The sequence below is a fragment of the Enhydra lutris genome, unplaced genomic scaffold, assembly GCF_002288905.1.
Source record: "Enhydra lutris kenyoni isolate GAN:26980312 unplaced genomic scaffold, ASM228890v2 scaffoldscaffold9, whole genome shotgun sequence".
Taxonomy (NCBI): Eukaryota; Metazoa; Chordata; class Mammalia; order Carnivora; family Mustelidae; genus Enhydra; species Enhydra lutris.
The window spans coordinates 74,910,659-74,930,031 of record NW_019154093.1 but is presented as its reverse complement, the minus strand read 5'-3'; the positions used below and the strand labels follow the sequence as shown (position 1 = coordinate 74,930,031).

The window sequence follows — 19,373 nt, the reverse complement described above, 5'->3', positions numbered from 1 at the left end:
GCTGGGAGTGCTGCCAGCAGACATGTCTCAGCTATCAACCTCCTTGAGTAATTGCTTTGGCTAAAGAGAGCCTCCTTGCCTAAGGTAATACACCTTTCCTTGGCAAAGCCTGCATTCCTACTGGGAAAACTTTGAAAGTACATCACATATTAGAGGTCTATGTGGGATACTTTGTTGAAACTGGGCATCACAACCTATCTTCACCCTCTTCCCAATTTCACTTCCCCTCACTCCCTTCCCTAAATAATGATACCTAATAAATTCCCTTCACAGCAAAAAGGCATTGAAAAAGTCTGCTTCCCAAGGAAACCAATCTGTGACAATGAGTTTCATTTATAGGAAGAGATGATGGACATGAGAACTGAGAATGCGAAAGGTAAGAAATAAATAATAAAAACATGGAAGAAGCTATGAATGGGCAAATTATTCAAGTAATTTGCTTTCACAGATCAGAGAATGACCAAAATGAAGACAGTAGAAAAGGCTCACCACCCTGCCCCTTCTTTAGTATGGGCGATATTCGACTGAAAGATAAATGCCGGTTACACACACAGGATTGTCTATTGCTGAAACTAACCTTCAACAAAGATTAACAGCAATTAAAAAGTATTGCTTTCTGTTAAGGTATCAGGACATTAAGCTCTTTAATAAGTATTAGCTCATTAAGAAGTTAGGGGAATGAGTAAACAGCATTTTAAAAAGATTAACGTAAAGCTTTGATTCAGCCACCTTATGCCAGCCTTCTAAATTTGAACAGTCCGTTTGAGCCAGTTTACATTTTTATTGTCTATACCTGATAAAACCATCTTCTAAACTACTCCTCCCACAACTTCCCTCTAGTCCCAGCTGAACTAGAATGTCCACCCTTTAAGCCAGAGACTTAACCGTTTCTCAGCTAAGTGATTCAACAGGAATCAAGAGACTTCTGGAAAGGATTCCTCTGGAAAACCAAATGAAGTTGGTCGGGGCGGGGGGGGGAACCTATGTGGAGAATAAACTTTTGGAGAATTAACGAATTAACTATATGGCCATAAGTAGTAATTTTGACCGAGGAATGAGATGAGCGTGGGGTGGAGGAAAGGTTAAAACTAGAGCCAAAGCTTCAAGAAAAAGGAAAAAAAAAAAAACAAAAACAAAAACGAGAAACCCCATAAAGCAGCAAGAAATACAGCGCTGGCTACACGCAGGCGTCTAAAAGGTTCACACACCACCAGTGCACATAGTCCAAAAGAGCCTTTCGACGCCTTTTAAAGCACTGGCGGGAAAGAAAAACTTACACTACCAGCTAACACATAGGTAGAAAATTTACGAATGACCCCGGAAACATTTTATTTTGCGTAGAAATCTTGAGAATATTCTTTTGTGATTCGTTACTTGATCCGGAAGAAGAGGGAGCAAACGTCACTTGCGATTGGATCCCATCATAAGGGCGGTGCTTCAGCGAGCCAGTCACCTTGGCAACCGGACATGACGAGCCCGGAAGCCACTGTCTGAGCTTTGCCCGGCTGGCGGCTGCGGTGGGCGGAGTCGGCCGAGGCTGTCCCGCACGGTCTTCTCCAATGACCCGGCACCCCTAGGGGCGGCGCCATTAAAGCCACGCCTTCCGTGTCGACTCCGGATGGCTCTGAAGCAATGTCGTAGGCTCGCCGGGGCGGAGACTCGGGCCGCTCCTCTCAGAGGCTAGGGCCCGAGTGGCGTCGTCAGCCGCTTGGATTCTTCCGGTTTCTGGTGGCTGCGTCGCGTCCTTCCGAAGGCTAGGGATACGCCCTCCCTAGACCCTGCCGTCGCCCTCCTTTCAGCATCGAACCTGAGTTGCTCCGGGACACCTCCAGCCCAACCTTCTCTCGCTCAGGTTCTCTCCCTTTGGAGGACCTCGGCTCCCCATTGCCCACTTTCCTGGATGTGCTGGCCCCTCCCACCCCTCTAAAATGTCCAATAACCTACAGAGGGTCTTCCTGAAACCCGCAGAGGAAAAGTCAGGCAACGCCTCGCAGTGGTAAGTACCGGTTTCGAATCTCCCTCGACACACTGCCCCTCGCCCGCCTCCCTGCAGGGTGCCGAGTCGGCCGTCGTTTCCGGACGCTCTGCGAGTTAGAGGAGCTTGACCCCCGCAGTGGGGGCGACTGCCGGGCCTCCCTTGGACTACTCAGAACCCTCAGAGCGCGCCTCTCTTGGAAGCGTAAAGCCTCAACAGAGCCTGACGCAGGCAGCCTCGGCCGCGGCTCCGCAGGATTCCAGCGTCTCAAGTTTCACAGGCGAAAGAGTAGATCTCCACGGGTGAGGAAGACCAACATGGCCGACGCTCCTGTGTGACTAAAACTTTCTGGAAGATTCTCGCGCACTCGCAGAAAAACACGCCACGCCCAGCACGGAATAATAGCAAGTGCAGCCCAGGTGGCGCTGGACCTTCCGTGGAAATAGCTATTATTTAAGAGTTAGTGAAAAGGGAAGGAAAAATATGTGCAGATGATGAGCATATGAATTCAGAAACTGAAAAATTGATACAGAGCGAGGGAATGGATTTTTTAAAAATTTCAAATAATAGTTTTTATATGCAAAGAAAGAAAAGAGTAATTCTCTTGTGAAATCCATCCTTTGGAGCAGCGTGTTTGAAGCAGGTGTAATGAGAATGCCGTCTCTAATTGGATGTCTCTATACAGGAACTCTGACATAGGGAGATCGGTATTTCTTAAAAAGACTTAGTTGCACATTTACAAGTTTTTTTTTTTTTTAATCACTAAGTTAGTAGTTTTTTTTTTTTTTTTTTAAGGTTATGTTAGTCAAGAGGAAATAAAACGGGAACAAAACTGTTAGAGAAGATCAAGTACTTTAAGTTGTAGACTCCATGGTCAGTGGATGTATAATTGGTGAGAAAAAACTTAATGAGTCTCTGCAGAAGGAAAATGTGAAGAAAACATGGAAATTGGAATGTAAAATTCATGGAAGAGGATTTATGTGTGAAGAACATCAGTCTACCTAAATTTAACCCTAGCTTTGACATTTACTGTTCCTGAGGCCAAGTGCCTTCTCTCCAGTCTCCTTTCCAGTATATGAGTGCCTAGATATATTTTAAGGATTAAAAGAATGAGTATATGTGAAATATTTAGTGTAGGAAAAAAGAAAAGCAATACTTATATGTTAGGTATTATTATTAGGAGAATACGACTTTATTTCTGTACAAATTTTAGCCCAGGAAATAGGTTTCTTTTAATTACAAGTAGAGGCAAAACGGAATTGTAATAACGACTGAAAAAGCATGCACAATGTTTTAAGAAGAAATGATCACTAAATGCGATGAGCCAAAACAATATGAAGAACTACCAAGAAAGAACCATTGCATTTCAAATCGTAAAAAGAGCCAGCTTGTGTGTACGATAACGTTTGTTGGTTTCCTTTTGGTGGAAGCTGGGGGAAGAGGCAGAGATAGTGCTCTGTATGGATGACATAAAAGTACAATTACTTCCTGATAACTGTTGATTTCTTCTCGTTTGTTTTGGTATCTGGATATTTGATGACATTTCACTTGCCGTAACTTAACACAGTTTGTCTTAGGATGGCATTGTTTTTCAGTATTAGAAATAAGAATAAGAACTTAACGTTTTTGTTTATTGTGTACTTTAACTCTTTTATTCAGTTTCTAAGCCTTTGGCTATCTGTATTTGACTTTTTTTTTTTTTAATTACAAACAGTTGTATTTTGATTACATTCATAAGTCATTCGAAGTTCATTAACTCATTGGTTTATGCGCTGTTTTCATCATCTTCAAATGCATTTATTTCCTCAGATCACTGAGGTTTGACATCACATATTTGGAACATTACCAGATGCTTTTCTGAAACTATTCGACTCTTATTTTCATTATTGCTTGCATATTTGATTCTATTCTGTTTTGTAAGTAACAATCTGCATAATGTACAACTATAACTTAAAAATCATTTGATTAATATCAGCTCTTGCAAGCTTGGTTTCCTTATTTTTCTGATAATTTTGATGGTACTAAATCTTCATAAACTTAAAATGAGTATGATTTTATTTTCTATAGATGCTTGGATTTTTCTTGAGTTACTGCTGCTTGCTTTAAAAAAAGTTTTTCATTATTGGTTTTCAGAATGTTTATTTAATGTATATCTAATTCATCAGGGCATAAAGTATAAAAGTCTTTAGAGTACAAAGAAAAAATCTAGAAGATATTTTTGATAGAAGGCATTCAGTTTATTTAGATTGGGGCTTTATTTGCAAAGAGCAAAGCAGGAGTTAGAATGGTATAGTAGAAAGAAGGTAAGCTTTGGAATTCTAGCAATCTAGGTTTATGTCCTAGTTTACCATTATAGTATAGTTCAAACATTTGGTTGAAAAACATTCACTGAGTGCCTACATGATAGACTTTGCTAAGTGGAGAGACTGATTAAAGAAGAGAATATGAACCATGCACGAAAAACCTTACAGTCTAGGGGGAGGTGATGTAATACACTTTTAAAATAGTGTTGTACACAGGATGCTGTGAGAGCATAGAGAAAGGAAATTGTAGGAAAGGTTTATGGAGCACCTGAGTTTGGGAATGTAAGTGTCAGCTATTCATTTAAAGATGAATCCAGGCTGCGTCCAAATGGAGGGAACTGGTAAATAAAGCACCAGTATGACTTATTACCAGGAGTCAGTATTTTTGTTTGATTCTGTACTACAAGCAGGATAAATAGATAGCTCTTAGTTTGCTTTGCTCTGCTGGAAAGATTAGACTTAATCTACTGGAGGTCATTTAGAGGATTTTAAGAAAAGGTGGTCATGTTCCTGTGTGCATTATAGATAACTGATGGTAGTGTGGATTTGGGGGTGATGGATCAGACATATAAAGATTCTATTTAAGTTGTCCTTTCAGAGATTTTGAGGGCCTGAACTAGCTTATGTAGAGCAAGGTTGGATTCAAAGAAATACAGAAGGGAAAATGGGCAGATTTTGTCAGTGAATTGGCATGAAGAAAAGGGGATCAATTATAATGCAAATTATCTGGATAAGTATTGGTAAATTAATTGAGATGAGGTGAACACACCCCAAAAAATGTTGGGAGAGGTAAATAATCGGAGAGGTATTTGAATTTGAAACTCAGGCAGGGTCAGAGCTGAAAACAGAGACGTAAGTCATCAGCTCAGAGGTATTATAATAAAAGCCTGTGATGATACATGTCAGAATAATGAGAATCAGGATGTGACTGGCAACTGGCTTCTATCTGCATTTAATCCTTTGTTGTTAGATGGGGAGCTAAAATTAGTTTCCTCAGCAGTGGGCTTGGTTTGGTTAGAAACATGATGTTTCATTATCAGTTTGTTGTGCATTTACTTTTGTACAGTGTGTTATATTATCTTTACTGTTTTGGTGTGTAAGAAAGAGACATTGATACATATACCTGATGGGCTAACTGAAATCTGTTTCTCATTAATCTCTCACTTTAATCAGTTGAATATTTTGGATCCTGTTATGTTTGGTTTATGCTAAAGTAAATTCAAAAAAGTGGATGGGATTGTCGAAGAAAGCATGTAATTCTGAATAACTTATTTAATATTACCGAATCTCCAGCTATAAAAATCATAATGGCGATATCCACATTGCTGATCTGTTTATCAGAATTAGAGTTAATGACAACTATTTACAATAATGGATCTGTTATGTATATAATATTATGTAGTATATATTGTATGTTATTACATTATGTATATTGTGTATGTACATAATGTTAAATCATAGATGGAAAAAAATGTCTTCTAGCCGTTGAAAAAATCTATTTCGCAAAAATATCTGCAAAATGTTCGTTAGCCTGCGAAATTTTTTATCATTCCATTTCTTATATGTGAATGTTTTATGTCAATATTAGAATAATTAAAAATGTCAAAAGTTATATAAGTATGTTTAATATACTTTTTATTAAGAGTTCTCATACCTTTTTATTCAAGTTCTTACATTGTCAAAAAACTACCTGATTCATTTACTTATTTTTGGACACCAATTATATATTTTAATGGAATATGATAACTAGCATATATTGGGAATTTATCATAATTCCAGCCAGTTATTTCATTTACTTCTCATTGCAAGCCTTACTGTCCCCATTTTGCAAATGAAGAAACAGATTCAAAGAAGTTAAGCAAATTTACTCCAATTAATTAACAATTGGAAGAGCCAAGATTAGAATCCTGTGAACTTTCTAATGTATTCTTTTCACTTTTTTTAAAAAGTCTTCAACTTTACTGTGTTTGCAGTATAGTTCTCAGTTCATACACCAACTGATTTAAAGTAACTAGCACATTGATGATTTTTCTAAATTTTTAAATAACCAAACCAGAATATGGGGTGCAGAATCTGATTCTAATTTTAGTTCTAACATTAGTTAGCAGAATATGATTTTTAAGGAGAATCTTTATGAGGTTTTAGTTATAGGGTTGTTTTTTTTTTTTTTTGCTCTTTTTGAATTATAGTTTAAATGGAATGTCTTTTCTAGATCTGAAAAAAAGTATACTAATTGAAGAAGTATGAATTTCACCCTGATTTATTATTTCTTAGCATTCTACATTCCAGTTGAACTTTTAGAACTTATTCCATTTGCTGCTAGGAAATCATGGTGCTGTGGTTTTTTTTGTTTTTTTTTTTTGTTTTTTTTTTTAAATGATGACTTGTAGCAGGAGATAATTCAGCTAACATTTTTACCATGTACCAGTTGCTCTTTTTTAGGTGGAGTGGATGTGAATTGGATAATGAATTGGATAATCTACCTTTAAGGAATTTATGGTCTCTTGTAGATTATGTGAATCTGTATTGATACACTGACATAGAAGAAGTTGTATTTTCCTTCGTTTTGGGGGGGGGGGGAAGGGAAGAGAGAGGAAAAATGAATGATGAGACTTGAAAATAGTTTGTGCAATATAAATGTTTTCTGTAAAGCAGAAACATACAGGCCATATAATGAAGTATGTGAATGAGGTATCAGAAGCCTGTGTCCTTTGTTTAAAAACCATACCAATTAAAAATGTGCATTCCCATATGCAGATAATTATAAAAACATTATAAAAGTTCTGCTGTGTTGAAGCTTCTAATCTGTGAGCCAGATATTATTGACAGATTCATTGACAAAAGTGTGTAAATAAACAAAAGGAGACTAAAGAAAAGGTATTGAGATAGTTCAGTCAAAGTGGAAATTTGAAAGAGCTCCATTTTTATATAAGTTTTTTGAGGGCCTACTATACTTGGTATTGGGGGAATCATTACAAAGTAAATGATAAAGTCTCTGTAAGAAAAACAAAATTTTACTTATTTTTTATAAGACATTATATAGAAGGCATTATATAACTCCTAGCATTAGTGGCATCAGTGGGATTACTTTAGGCATTTTAAGTTGGAAGAAATTAATGTGAGTTTGACGGACTTGGAAATATTCATGGAGAAGATGGAGTTGGTCCTCAGTTTATAGCTATGTTTTAAATTGTTGAAGAAAGAAAGAAAATAACCTGAGGAATACTTGGAGTAAATACTATACTTGGGATAATCAAGAATAATCCTCTCTTCCTGGGAGGATCAGAGATTTTTAACTTAGAAGTTATAGATGGTACTGTTGTAGAGTTGGTTGGATCTAGATTTTAGACGATTTTTCAAGTCAGGCTGAATTGGCAGTGATGAATCATTGGAACTTTGAGAAAGGAAGTAACAGGATGAAAATAATGCTTTAATCTTCCAGAGATTAAAAACTTAAAACTAGTTTAAAAGTGAAGCAAAATACAGGGGTGAGATAATGAGGACTGGACACAAGGTGATGCAGGTCTGATCTAGATAGTAGAAGTGGCAGTGGTGAAAGAGAAGAATGAGTAAAAGCTATAAAAAGAAAAAAATACTTTACAGACTCAGTGATTCATTCACTATGCATTTATTGAATGTTTACGCTTTGTAGGCATCTATACAGGATGCTTAGGGTGAATCAAAGGTCAAAAGGGTGATAAAGGTAAGTCAGAGACGGCTAAGTGATTTAAAACCTAAGTGACTTGGGAAATAGTAGTGCTAACCTATGACTGGATAACTGGATGGTAGGATTACTAGTTAACTAGTTACTAGTTAACAGTAGAGAGTAATTTGAACTTGAAAGTCATGGTTTAAAAAAAAAGTCCTGGTATTAAAAGTGAAAATGTTTAGTAAGACAACACAGATAAAGAACTGAGGTCAATATTAGGGAATAGGAATAAAGGATATAACTATGGAAGTCATTATTGCAAAGGCAATAGTTGAAGCAGTTGATGCAATAGTTGAAGCATTTGGTTTAAGGAAGCATTTGTTTAAGGAAGAATGTCTTGAGAAATGGGTCAAGAGTTGTGCTTTGGGGAATAGTCATAGTTGGATACTTAAAATGCAGAACATGAATAAGAAAGGAAACATTAAGAAAAATAAGCAAATTGTGTGCAGTGGAATTCACATTAGGTAGAGGTCCACAGTGTGCAATTAGCTAGGAATGTCAGTTTCACTAGCAGGCACCTAGACAATGAGGATAAAGACAGATTTAACTGTGAGAACATAACTTGATAATCTTTGAGAATGAGATGTAGTAGAATAATGGGAAAGAAAATAGGCTGCAAAAGAGAATGAATTTTAGGGAGCTTTTTGGCATATCAGTGACCAGAAATTGGTAGACGGTCTTAATTGTGGTTCATGAACATCATCTACCAACTTCCTGTCACTGAATTTGGAACACAGGTCACAATCATCTCTCTAATCCTGTGTGACTTTAGCAATTATATGGATAATCTGTTTGTCATCTAGTCTTTCAGTACAAAGTTCTTTTTCTTCTGTGATCTTCATTCTGTCACCATCCATCCACTTCTGTAGTTCTTGTTGTAAGATTCAATTGCTGCATCTATGAAATTCTTGATTCAGGCATTCTCTTTTCTCAACACCAGTTGCAGTATTTCTAGCTTACTTTTTTAAGTACCCCACTCTATGTTTTGTTTTGTTTTGTTTTTTTTTACTTTATCTGACCTCCAGTCCAGAATCCCTTCATTCTCTACTTTTGCCTTCTACTTTTGCATTTTGTGTTCTCATTTTCTTCTCCTTCTGTTTAGATTCTATACGTCCTCATTTTAATAATTTTTACCAATATCCTAAATTATTTTGTTCCTCTTTGACTTTTTTACCCCATTCTTCTGAAGCCGCTCCAACCCTGGATGAACTCAGGGATTTGCTTTTACTTTGCTTACACCCGATGAGACAAGGAAGATCTCACAAAAGCACAAACTGGTCTCACTATAAATCCATAATCTACCTATATCCTTAGCCATCTTAGACTGTTTCAGATCTTTTTGATTCTCCTCAAATTTCTGTTTTTGCTCTGATTTCTTATCTCCTTATCACACCTTACACTTAGCCCTCTTTATCCTCTTCTCTTGATAACTCATAAGAGCATTAATTTATGCTCTGATTCATTTAACCTTAAAAAAGACAAAACAGATCCCTTCTTGACCCCATTTAGCCTCCATCTACTTGCCAGTCTTTATCTTCCCTTTGACAGTCAAAGTTCATAGAAGTTGTCTGTACCTTCTATCTTAATATCCTTTTTTCATGTTAATTCCTCTGCAACTTTTTTTCTCCACCAAACTGTTTTTTTTTTTTTTTAAGATTTTATTTATTTATTTGACACAGAAAGAGAGATAGTGAGAGAAGGAACACAAGCAGGGGGAGCAGGTGGGAGAGAAGCAGGCTTCCCGCCAAGCAGACAGCCAGACTCAGGGCTAGATCCTAAGACCCCAGGATCATGACCTGAGCCGAAGGCAGACGCCTAACAACTGAGCCACTCAGGTGCCCCCAAACCTTTTTTTCATGCAAGTTTACATTTTAATCTACATCCTACTTGGCTTGTTAGAACTTTTAAATAGACTTGCCCATTTTCTCAAAACTCTCTTCCTTTGGCTTCCATTGCATCAAAATCTCTTGGTTTTTGTTCTCCTGCTCAAAGAAAATGGGAACCTGCTGAACTCTTTTAAGCAGGGAAGGATCAGTTTTAATGTGATGAAAGCTTTAAAAGGGAGAGGCTGTGGCTGAAGAAGAGACCAGTTATGAAGCTACTACAGTAGTCCAAGCCAGCAGTGATGTTTGCTTGAATAGAATGGAGAAAGATAGTTTGGAAAGAATTGAAAAGATTAAGGGAAATTTAGGAGATAATACCAACAGAATTTTGTGATAGATTAAATGTAGATGATTAGAAAGCGGGAAATTCCTTGTTCTGATTTATGATATGCCACTTATCATAGGGGAAGGAAAAAAAAAAAACACTGGAAAAGGCCATGTTGAGTTTTAGGTGCATTTGAAATTCTGAATGGAAATGTCATGAGGGTAGTTGGATATATAAGTCTCAATCTCCAAAGAGCTAAGATGCAAATCCTTTAATTGCTGCTGTATAAATGGTAATTTACTGAAGTCATACACATTAAAGAAATAATTGAGAAAAGTTTAAGGAAGAGCATTCAGTCTCAGCTTTGGTGAATTTCAGCATTTGAAGGTTGATTCAGGTAGGATGAGTTGACAAGGAAGACCAAGGAATTATTATGGAAGTAGGAGAATGTCCTATCTAGGAAGCTTTTAAGAAAAGGAGCAAGCAGGGGCGCCTAGGTGGCTGACTCATTAAGCTTCGCCTTCCACTTGGGTCATGATCCTTGAGTCCTAGGATTGATCCCGCATCAGGCTCCCTGCTCAGCAGGAAGCCTGCTTCTCCCTCTCCCACTCCCCCTGTTTATGTTCCCTCTCTCATTGTGTCTCTCTCTGTCAAATAGGTAAATAAAATCTTTAAAAAAAAAAAGAGCAAGCATTTTTGTTCTCATCCAAATACAGTGTATCATTTATCTCACCTAATGATAATTGCCTGTTTACCTGTCCATATAACCAACAGTTTAAGTTCTTTTGGGAATTGTGGGTCAGACTAGCTTGGAGACAAGCAAATATTTTCTGTCAAGAGCCAGATAGTAAATATTTCAGGCTTTGTGGGCCATATGATCATCTCTGGTGTAACTACTCAACTGTGTTACTGTAGCATGAGAGCAGCCATATATAGTACATTAAAGATGAGTGTGACTGTGTACTAATAAAACTTTATTTATGGATGCTGATATTTGAATCTCATAATTTCACAGATAACAAAATACTGCTCTTGTCACTTTAAAAAAACCATTTCTAATAGAAAAAACATTCTTAGCTTATGGGCTGCACAAATACAGGTAGGCGGCAAAATTTGGCTGAAGGCTGTAGGTTACTGACCCTTTTCCCATAATTGAGCCAGGTGCCTGAACCATAACAGACACTCAAGTAAATTTTTGTTGGATAAATTAAAGTTGAATAAGTTCAGGCCTTTTCTGTTTTTTGGGGAGTGGGGAAGTAATGAAAGTTGGTTTCTTCTTTAAGTCCCGATAGTGAGAATTCATACATTTATGTTCATGCTTCTCTTTAGAGAAGTTTTAGAAAGAAGAAGAAGAAGAAAGAAAGAAGAATTACAAATTAGAATTTAGAAAGAAGAATTTCAAAATTAAGCAACTCTTAATTTGTTAAAAGTAAATTTAACATTTTGAAGCACTATGAAGTGGCCAGAAAACAGTTTTAAATATTTAAAAAGATTTAATTGTATTATTTTGGGTTACTGAAAGGTAAAACTGAGTTCCTAGGGCTTCCTAGAATGCATAGAGTTTTTGGCTTTGACTTTTACTAATATGTAGGTTTTTTTGTTTTTTTTTTTTTAATTTGTCAGAGGGAGAGAGAGCAAGCACAGGCAGACAGAATGGCAGGCAGAGACAGAGGGAGAAGCAGGCTCCCCGCCAAGCAAGGAGCCTGATGTGGGACTCGATCCCAGGACGCTGGGATCATGACCTGAGCCGAAGGCAGCTGCTTAACCAACTGAGCCACCCAGGCGTCCCTAATATGTAGGTTTTAAAAACACTTATGGGCAATAAAATACACCTTTACATCATTAAGAATTCTAATTATTACTTGTTTTCATTTGATCTTAGTCATATAAGGTCATACTGTTGGTAGGACATGAACTCTGCATTTCTGTTGCTAGGATTTAGCATGAGAGACAGTCTATATGCAAGTGAACAAATAGATTAGTATATATTGACAACTTGTGATGTGTACAATGAAACTAACAGGTGTAATATTATACACTAATTATGAAAGATGGGCAAAGATAGTTAAAGTGGTTAGAGAATGCATCTCTTGGGAAGTATTATTAATGCTGACACTTGAGTTATATGGGTGGGAGAGGAGAGGAGAGGAGTAGCTAGGGAGAGAGCACATGTGATTACTCTGAGTCCCATGAGAACTCAGTATTTTCCAGGAACTGAAGTGGTTTTAGGCATAAATAACTTTGAGGTATCTGTATTGAAGAAATCTACAAATAATTGCTTATAAAATAGAGATTGGTATATTTTGGATTTTTAAAAGTCAGAGAGTCTGTACTAAGATATAGCTCATAAGTATCAGGATCAAAATAGGCTAGTTAAAAAAAATTTTTTTCCACTGTGTTCCACGTTCATTGAAAACCACTTAACTGAATTGGCGTTGCTGTTATTTATATGGATTGACAAGCAGTGGGAACTAATATGAATAATTTCCATACCAAGGGCTATTTAGCACCCAACTTCAAATGTGCTAAAACAGTAAGTCAAGGAAGAAAATGATTCCTACATGGGTAACTCCATTTAGTCTCCGAAAATGTGGTACACTAAGGTATCATACCATAAGAGAGTCCTTAAGCAAAAGAAGGATGGCTGACAGTAGGACTTGTGAGTCATTGTCAGTGGGAAGAGCACAACAGATTGGAAAGAGGGTAGAAAGGAGTGAGGGAAATAGAATAAGCATAAATGGAGGTGAAATGAGAATCCTGGGCAATCAGAGTGGAGGAGGAGGACAAAAGGAAATAATACAAGTTAAAAAAAAGAAGGGAGAATACTACTAGTTTAAGAGGAAAATATTCTAATAGACATAATTTTATATAGGGTAAAACCTTAGAAAAGTCTAATTTACCCATTACCTAACCATATGAGCAATTCTAAATCGAAGCTGATCATACCTTTGATTATCTCTCCTACTTCAAAATCTTTGTTTTGCAGTATTTCACTTTGAAAACTCAAAGTGACAGATTATATATTTTTACCATATTTTATAAATTTTTATCTTTTTAAAATAGTATTTGCAAATATCTGTTTTTAAATAAAATGTATATACCGTCTAGTATGTTGTATTGATTTACTCAATGTTCTTTTAAGTGTTTCAGGCTGCATGTACCAAGTAGTTCAGACGATTGGCTCCGATGGAAAAAATCTTCTGCAATTACTTCCAATTCCTAATTCTTCTGGAAATCTTATACCGCTAGTTCAATCTTCAGTCATGTCTGATGCTTTGAAAGGGAATACAGGAAGCCCAGTTCAAGTTACTTTTCAGACTCAGATTTCCAGCTCTTCCACAAGTGCATCAGTTCAATTGCCCATTTTTCAGCCAGCCAGTTCTTCAAACTATTTTCTTACAAGAACAGTAGATACAGCAGAAAAAGTTAGAGTTACTTCTGTGGGAACTGAAAATTTTACCTCATCAGTTTCTAAAGTTCAGAGTCATGGTGTGAAAATTGATGGACTCACCATGCAAACATTTGCTGTTTCTCCCTCCTCAACACAAAATGATTCACCTTATATTTTAGTAAATACTCAGAGTCTTCCAATGACTGTGAAGTCTCCAGTTTTGCCTTCTGGGCATCATTTACAGATTCCTGCCCATGCTGAAGTGAAATCTGTACCAGCGTCTTCATTGCCTCCTTCAGTTCAGCAAAAGATACTTGCAGCTGCAACCACAAGTACCTCAGGAACAGTTGAGGCCTCCCAAATACCAACCGTTATTTACGTATCTCCTGTAAATACAGTGAAAAATGTAGTTACCAAGAACTTTCAAAACATTTACCCAAAACCTGTTACAGAAATAGCAAAGCCAGTGATACTAAATACCACACAAATTCCAATGAATGTTGCTAAAGAGACACAGTTAAAAGGTGGTCAGCATTCTCAAGCTGCTCCTGTGAAATGGATTTTTCAAGAAAATCTACAGCCTTGCAGTCCATCTCTTGTTCCTGTTAAATCTTCAAATAATGTGGCTTCAAAGATTTTAAAAACTTTTGTAGATAGGAAAAATTTGGGAGATAACACTATAAATATGCCATCACTGAGTACTGTCAGTCCTAGTGGGACACAATCCAAAAGTATGCCTATTAAAGATAATGCCTTGGTTATGTTTAATGGGAAAGTCTATCTATTGGCTAAAAAGGGGACAGATGTTTTGCCATCACAAATTGACCAACAGAATTCTGTTTCTCCTGATATTCCACCAAGAAAAGATACATCACAAATAGTGAGTTCAAGTCCAGTCACAGAAATATCCAGAGAGGTTGTAAATATTGTTTTGGCTAAAAGTAAATCTTACCAGATGGAGACAAAATCACTTTCAAATACTCAGCCTGCTTCCATGATCAATCTAAGGGCAGAGAAGAATAAAAAAGTGGAGAAACCATCTCTTTCTACCCCAAACCCACATAATATGAATCAATCCATTAACTACTTAAAACAGAGTAAGACTTTATTCACAAAGCCACACTTTCCAGATGGATTTAGTACAGTACAAAATGTCCCCAGAAAAGGAAATATCATCCAGAGCATAGAGAAAATAAGTTCCTCTGTTGATGCAACAACTCTTACTTCACAACAGTGTGTTTTCAGAGACCAAGAACCAAAGGTAATTTTCCCATGTCAGGGTGTTCTTTTTTTCTATCTATATAGAAAATTTTTCTTTCTTAATTCTCAAGTTAGTTACCTGTGATACCTCTTCCCCCCTCCTTTCCCATCCTCCACTCCCATCACACAAATACCATACACACATGAATGCTTAATTAAGTCAAAGCTTTCATCTGAAAGAAATGTTTGAGGAGCATAATAGAGTACAAGCAGTACTTTTCTCTTAAATCATTTGGCATGCCAAATCTTTAAGACAAAATCAAACAAACAAAAAACTCAGCAACAAAGTTTAGAAGAGATGGTGAAAGATAATGTGACTTCAAAGCTTGGTGAAATTCTGTGTGTGTATATATATACATTTGTACACATATATATACGTATATGTACATATATTTACTAGATTAATGTTAGTGTATGAAAAGATCAATACTATGCATCTAGGAGAGCTGGGTTTTTTGTTTGTGATGGTGGGTAGATGTCTGGCAGTTTTTTTAGGTAGATGGTAGAAGGAGTAGAATGGGGCTGATCAGTACTTTTCGGTCATTTGTGGAAATAGGATTTATCAACATCTTTTTTTGTTGTTGTTAGTAGACAAGTTTCCCTTGTTTTTTTTTTTAAAGCCCTTTTTGACTCTTCAATTATTCAACATATCCACATAGTTACCTTTCTGTTGTACTTAAGGTATGTCTGTCTGTGCTAAGTATTTGTGCCCACTCTTTCCTTATGGAGTGATCTACTTAATAATGCCAGTGTTTCTCCCCTTCAGTATGGAATTCATTGAATTCTAGATATGTAAGGAGGTAAATTCTGAAGTATAAGATTGATTAAAGGCATAAGACTTTTCCAGAAGACTACAATTTCCAACTAATGTTTTATAGATTATTTTTAACTTGTCATTAGTTTGTATTCTTATTTCAGTTTGAAAATCAATTGTCTGTTAACCTTTCTAGTGCAAGAAAGCAAAATAAATGAGAAATTTTAAAGGGACAGTTTAAGTTTGTACTCAGTTAAATTCATTTTTTCAAGTGAGGGTGGTAAGACAAGGGTAATGTAAACCCCATTTAGGACTTTAGAGCATGATGTTTTAAGTAAGATGAGATGAACACTTAGCTGCTAGTCTGATAAAATAGCTTAAGTAATTAGCAGTATTGTTTGTGTGTTTTGTTTTCCTGATTCCAGATCCAGAATGAGATGGCATCAACATTCGAAAATGTTACTCAAGAAAGAAATGACAAGAACCATTCCCAAGGAGGAAGCAATAAGGCATCATATCTGAAGAATGATGCAGAATTTAAAAAGATATTTGGTCTCACTAAAGATTTGAGAGTGTGCCTTACTCGGATTCCTGATCATTTGGCCTCTGGAGAAGGTTTTGATTCCTTTAGCAGTTTGGTGAAGAGTGATACTTACAAAGAGACTGAATTGATAGTGAAGGAAGAAAAGAAAAAACAGGTAATAGATTTTTGATGTCCTATGTAGTTACTCCACAGGTTCATGAATGTATTTTCCTAATTTGTTTTTTTAGTCTGTGCATTAATATACATGATAGTTACCAAATTTGCATATGTGTATATATTATATGAAGTCAGTGTTAAAGAGAACCATATATACAAAGGTAAAAATACATCTCCAGTTAAAGATGTTGTATTGTTTCTATTCACCTATTTATTTTTTCATCAAAAAATTATAAGAAAATTCCCATAACTTTTTAAACTAGTTATCTTACTTTGAAGACCCTATGTAAAATAAATAATCCAACATGATCCAGTAAGCACTGGATGTTAAACACAACTAATGAATAATTGAACAGCACATCAAAAACTAATGTACTATATGTTGGTTAATAGAACTTAATAAAAAAATTATAAATAATACAGATGTAGGGAAAATATAAGCATGTAGCTGTTCATTGCAGTATTACCCTTAATACAGACATTTTAAGAACTCTACTTGGTCAATAATGGTGAAAAGAAACATCTGTATAACTTTGCCTATTACTCTACTTAGAAGTATATCATTATACTGTTTAATATCCTCAACTTTAGATCAGAGACCAGTGAACCTTTCCCAATGAAAATCATCCATATGTGCTTACTGTGGAAAAGGAAACGAAAAATTAAGTCAATTATTTTTCTCAAGTACTTTACAAATAGCTGTTATAGTTTGGTGATAAATTGATACATCTAATACTTAAGTAGGAAAATGTGAATTAAGCAATTTCTTCTCTGTGAATATCAGTAGGACACTGCTGTTCATTTTAGTACTGTACAGTGGTAAACAACTTTTTGCTGTAGTTCTCAGTATATTTTGTTGAGTTTAATTTAATAAGTATCTGTTACCTGCAGATCCTGTTAAATTTGAGAGCACACTGTCTATATGGCAATAATTTGTTTTTCTTTTGGAATCTTACTCAACATAACAACAGGGTTTTGATAAGAAAAGAAAAGCAAAAACCGTTAAGAAGATGGATCACACAAAGAAGAGAAAAACTGAGAGCGTGTATAACACAGCTGCAAATGGAGGAACTAACGTCACCAATTCCCAACTCGTCAGCAGTATTTTACCAATTTCAGATGTATCATGTCATAACATTCTCACAAGCCGCAACAAAACCAGAGAAGAAAAGAGAACTGAGGTTGAACATTATACCCCTGAGAACCAGGAAAAAGGCACATTGAATTCAAATGCAGCTTTTGAACAGAGTCATTCCTTTAATAAAAATTACACTGAAGATATTTTCCCCATGACGCCACCAGAGTTAGAAGAAACCATTCGAGATGAAAAAATAAGAAGACTTAAACAGGTACTGAGAGAGAAAGAAGCAGCTCTTGAAGAAATGCGTAAGAAGATGCACCAAAAATAATAAAATATCGCTATACTTAAAGACTGCAGTGAAATAGCTGTGATTTTTTTCATATACTTTTGCATTAAGTTAATTATAGATGCATTCTGAAAGTGTCTTTAAATATGAAACTTGTTTTTTCATCAGTTAATGATTAAATTTTATTTAAGGACTACAAAAAAGTTTGATTCACACATGCCTCTTGTGAATAATCTACATGGGGTATCTGAATCTTCGCCTAGATACTTTTTTTTGGGGAAGGAAAATTTTTCTATTTTTCTGTTGATTAGAATTCCCAAAGTTTGAATATTTGTGCAAGGTTTTTTTTTTTTGTTTTTGTTTTTAATTGTCTACATCTTTAGCTGAACTGCACAGGTGTTACTCCAACAGTAGAGAATTTATTGTATACTGCTGAAATTACACAGTCCAAGGGAGGATATCAGCTCTAAACTTAGCCTTGCCAATGGGCTTATATATGTACTCAGTCTGTATCCATAAAATAATACCATTGTTGTAAATCTATTTTATTTCATGAAAGAAAATGTATTATATCAGTATTATTTAAAAATTCAAACATTTCTCAGAGTGAGGGACACTTGTTTTGTGGCTTTTACAAAGTAGTTTTATATAATTCAAAATGGGTTTTAGAATCCAGGCTATATAATGTAATGTTTGCTTAAAGTGATAAGTTATTATTCCTAGGTAAATGCTTTTTCTTCTTCTCCATCCTCTTCCTCCTCTTCTCCTCCTCCTTTTTTTTGGATTATGTACATATGTAACTATGTGAAAAGTAAATCTGAACAATGGCCACATTTAATACTTTTTAAAAATTGTAAAATATTCTTTTTCTTAATGGAGGCAAACATTTTTCTGTCTGATTATGTTTGATTTGGAGAGTTCAGGAGTTATATGGGGATAGGGATTAATGGGAAGAAAGAAAAGTTTACCCCTCCCCGCAAAAAAAAGATCTCTAGAAGTAAGGTCACAGAAAAGTTATACACACTGAGAAAAATGCAAACTGATCAACTAAATTCTTCTGCCTTTTTTTCTTATACCAGTTTTATTGAGATAATTCATTTACCATAAATTCACCTCTTAAAAGTATACAATTCAGTGGTTTTTATTATAGTCACAAAATTGTGCAATCATTAACATGACCTAATTTTAGGACATTCTCAGCATTCCTCAAAGAACCTCATACCCATTAGCATTCACTCCCCAGACCCTCTACCCCCTCAACTGTAGGCAACCACTAATATAGTTTATGTCTCTAGGGACTTGAGAAAATTCATAAGCATGGTAGGAATTACTCAGGATGTTTTCTTACGTGATTGGCTTCTTTCACTTAGCTTAATGTTTTCAAGGCTCATCAGTGCTGTGGCATGTATTGGTACTTAATTCTTTTAAAATTTGCTGAATAATATTCCATTATATGAATATATCATACTTTGTTTTCCATTCATTGGTTTATGGACATTTGGGTTGTTTACACTTTTGGCTTCTAGGCTATTACATTGCTGTGAATATTTGTGTATAAGTTTTTATGTGGACAAAGGAGTATATACCTAAGACTATAATTGCTGGGTCATACCCTAACTCTGTTTAACGTTTTGCAGAACTGCCAAACTATACATGGGTATTTCTTACCCTCCTCCACCAAAATGGATCTTGTCAAGGATACCAGTGACTTCTGTGTTGCTAGATATAGCAGTTATCTTAATTTATCTATCTGGGGAAATAACAAT

At 35.8% G+C, this 19,373-nt stretch overlaps 1 protein-coding gene across 3 annotated transcripts; it reads left to right on the top strand.

Annotated features, from left to right (window-relative positions):
- The first annotated feature begins 1,438 nt into the window (after positions 1 to 1,438).
- LOC111143610 (ligand dependent nuclear receptor interacting factor 1) lies at positions 1,439 to 17,677 on the top strand. Of its 3 annotated transcripts, none has more exons than XM_022497442.1 (4): positions 1,439 to 1,996; positions 13,278 to 14,787; positions 15,966 to 16,238; positions 17,212 to 17,677. In XM_022497442.1, exons 1-4 carry the CDS (start codon positions 1,929 to 1,931, stop codon positions 17,647 to 17,649), a joined length of 2,289 nt encoding a protein of 762 aa, XP_022353150.1. In that variant the 5' UTR covers positions 1,439 to 1,928; the 3' UTR covers positions 17,650 to 17,677. The 3 variants fall into 3 exon arrangements, with proteins under 3 accessions (XP_022353150.1, XP_022353152.1, XP_022353151.1); XM_022497443.1 differs by lacking the exon at positions 1,439 to 1,996 and adding an exon at positions 11,911 to 11,930; XM_022497444.1 differs by lacking the exon at positions 13,278 to 14,787 and having other exon boundaries at positions 1,940 to 1,996.
- Positions 17,678 to 19,373: the final 1,696 nt, after the last annotated feature.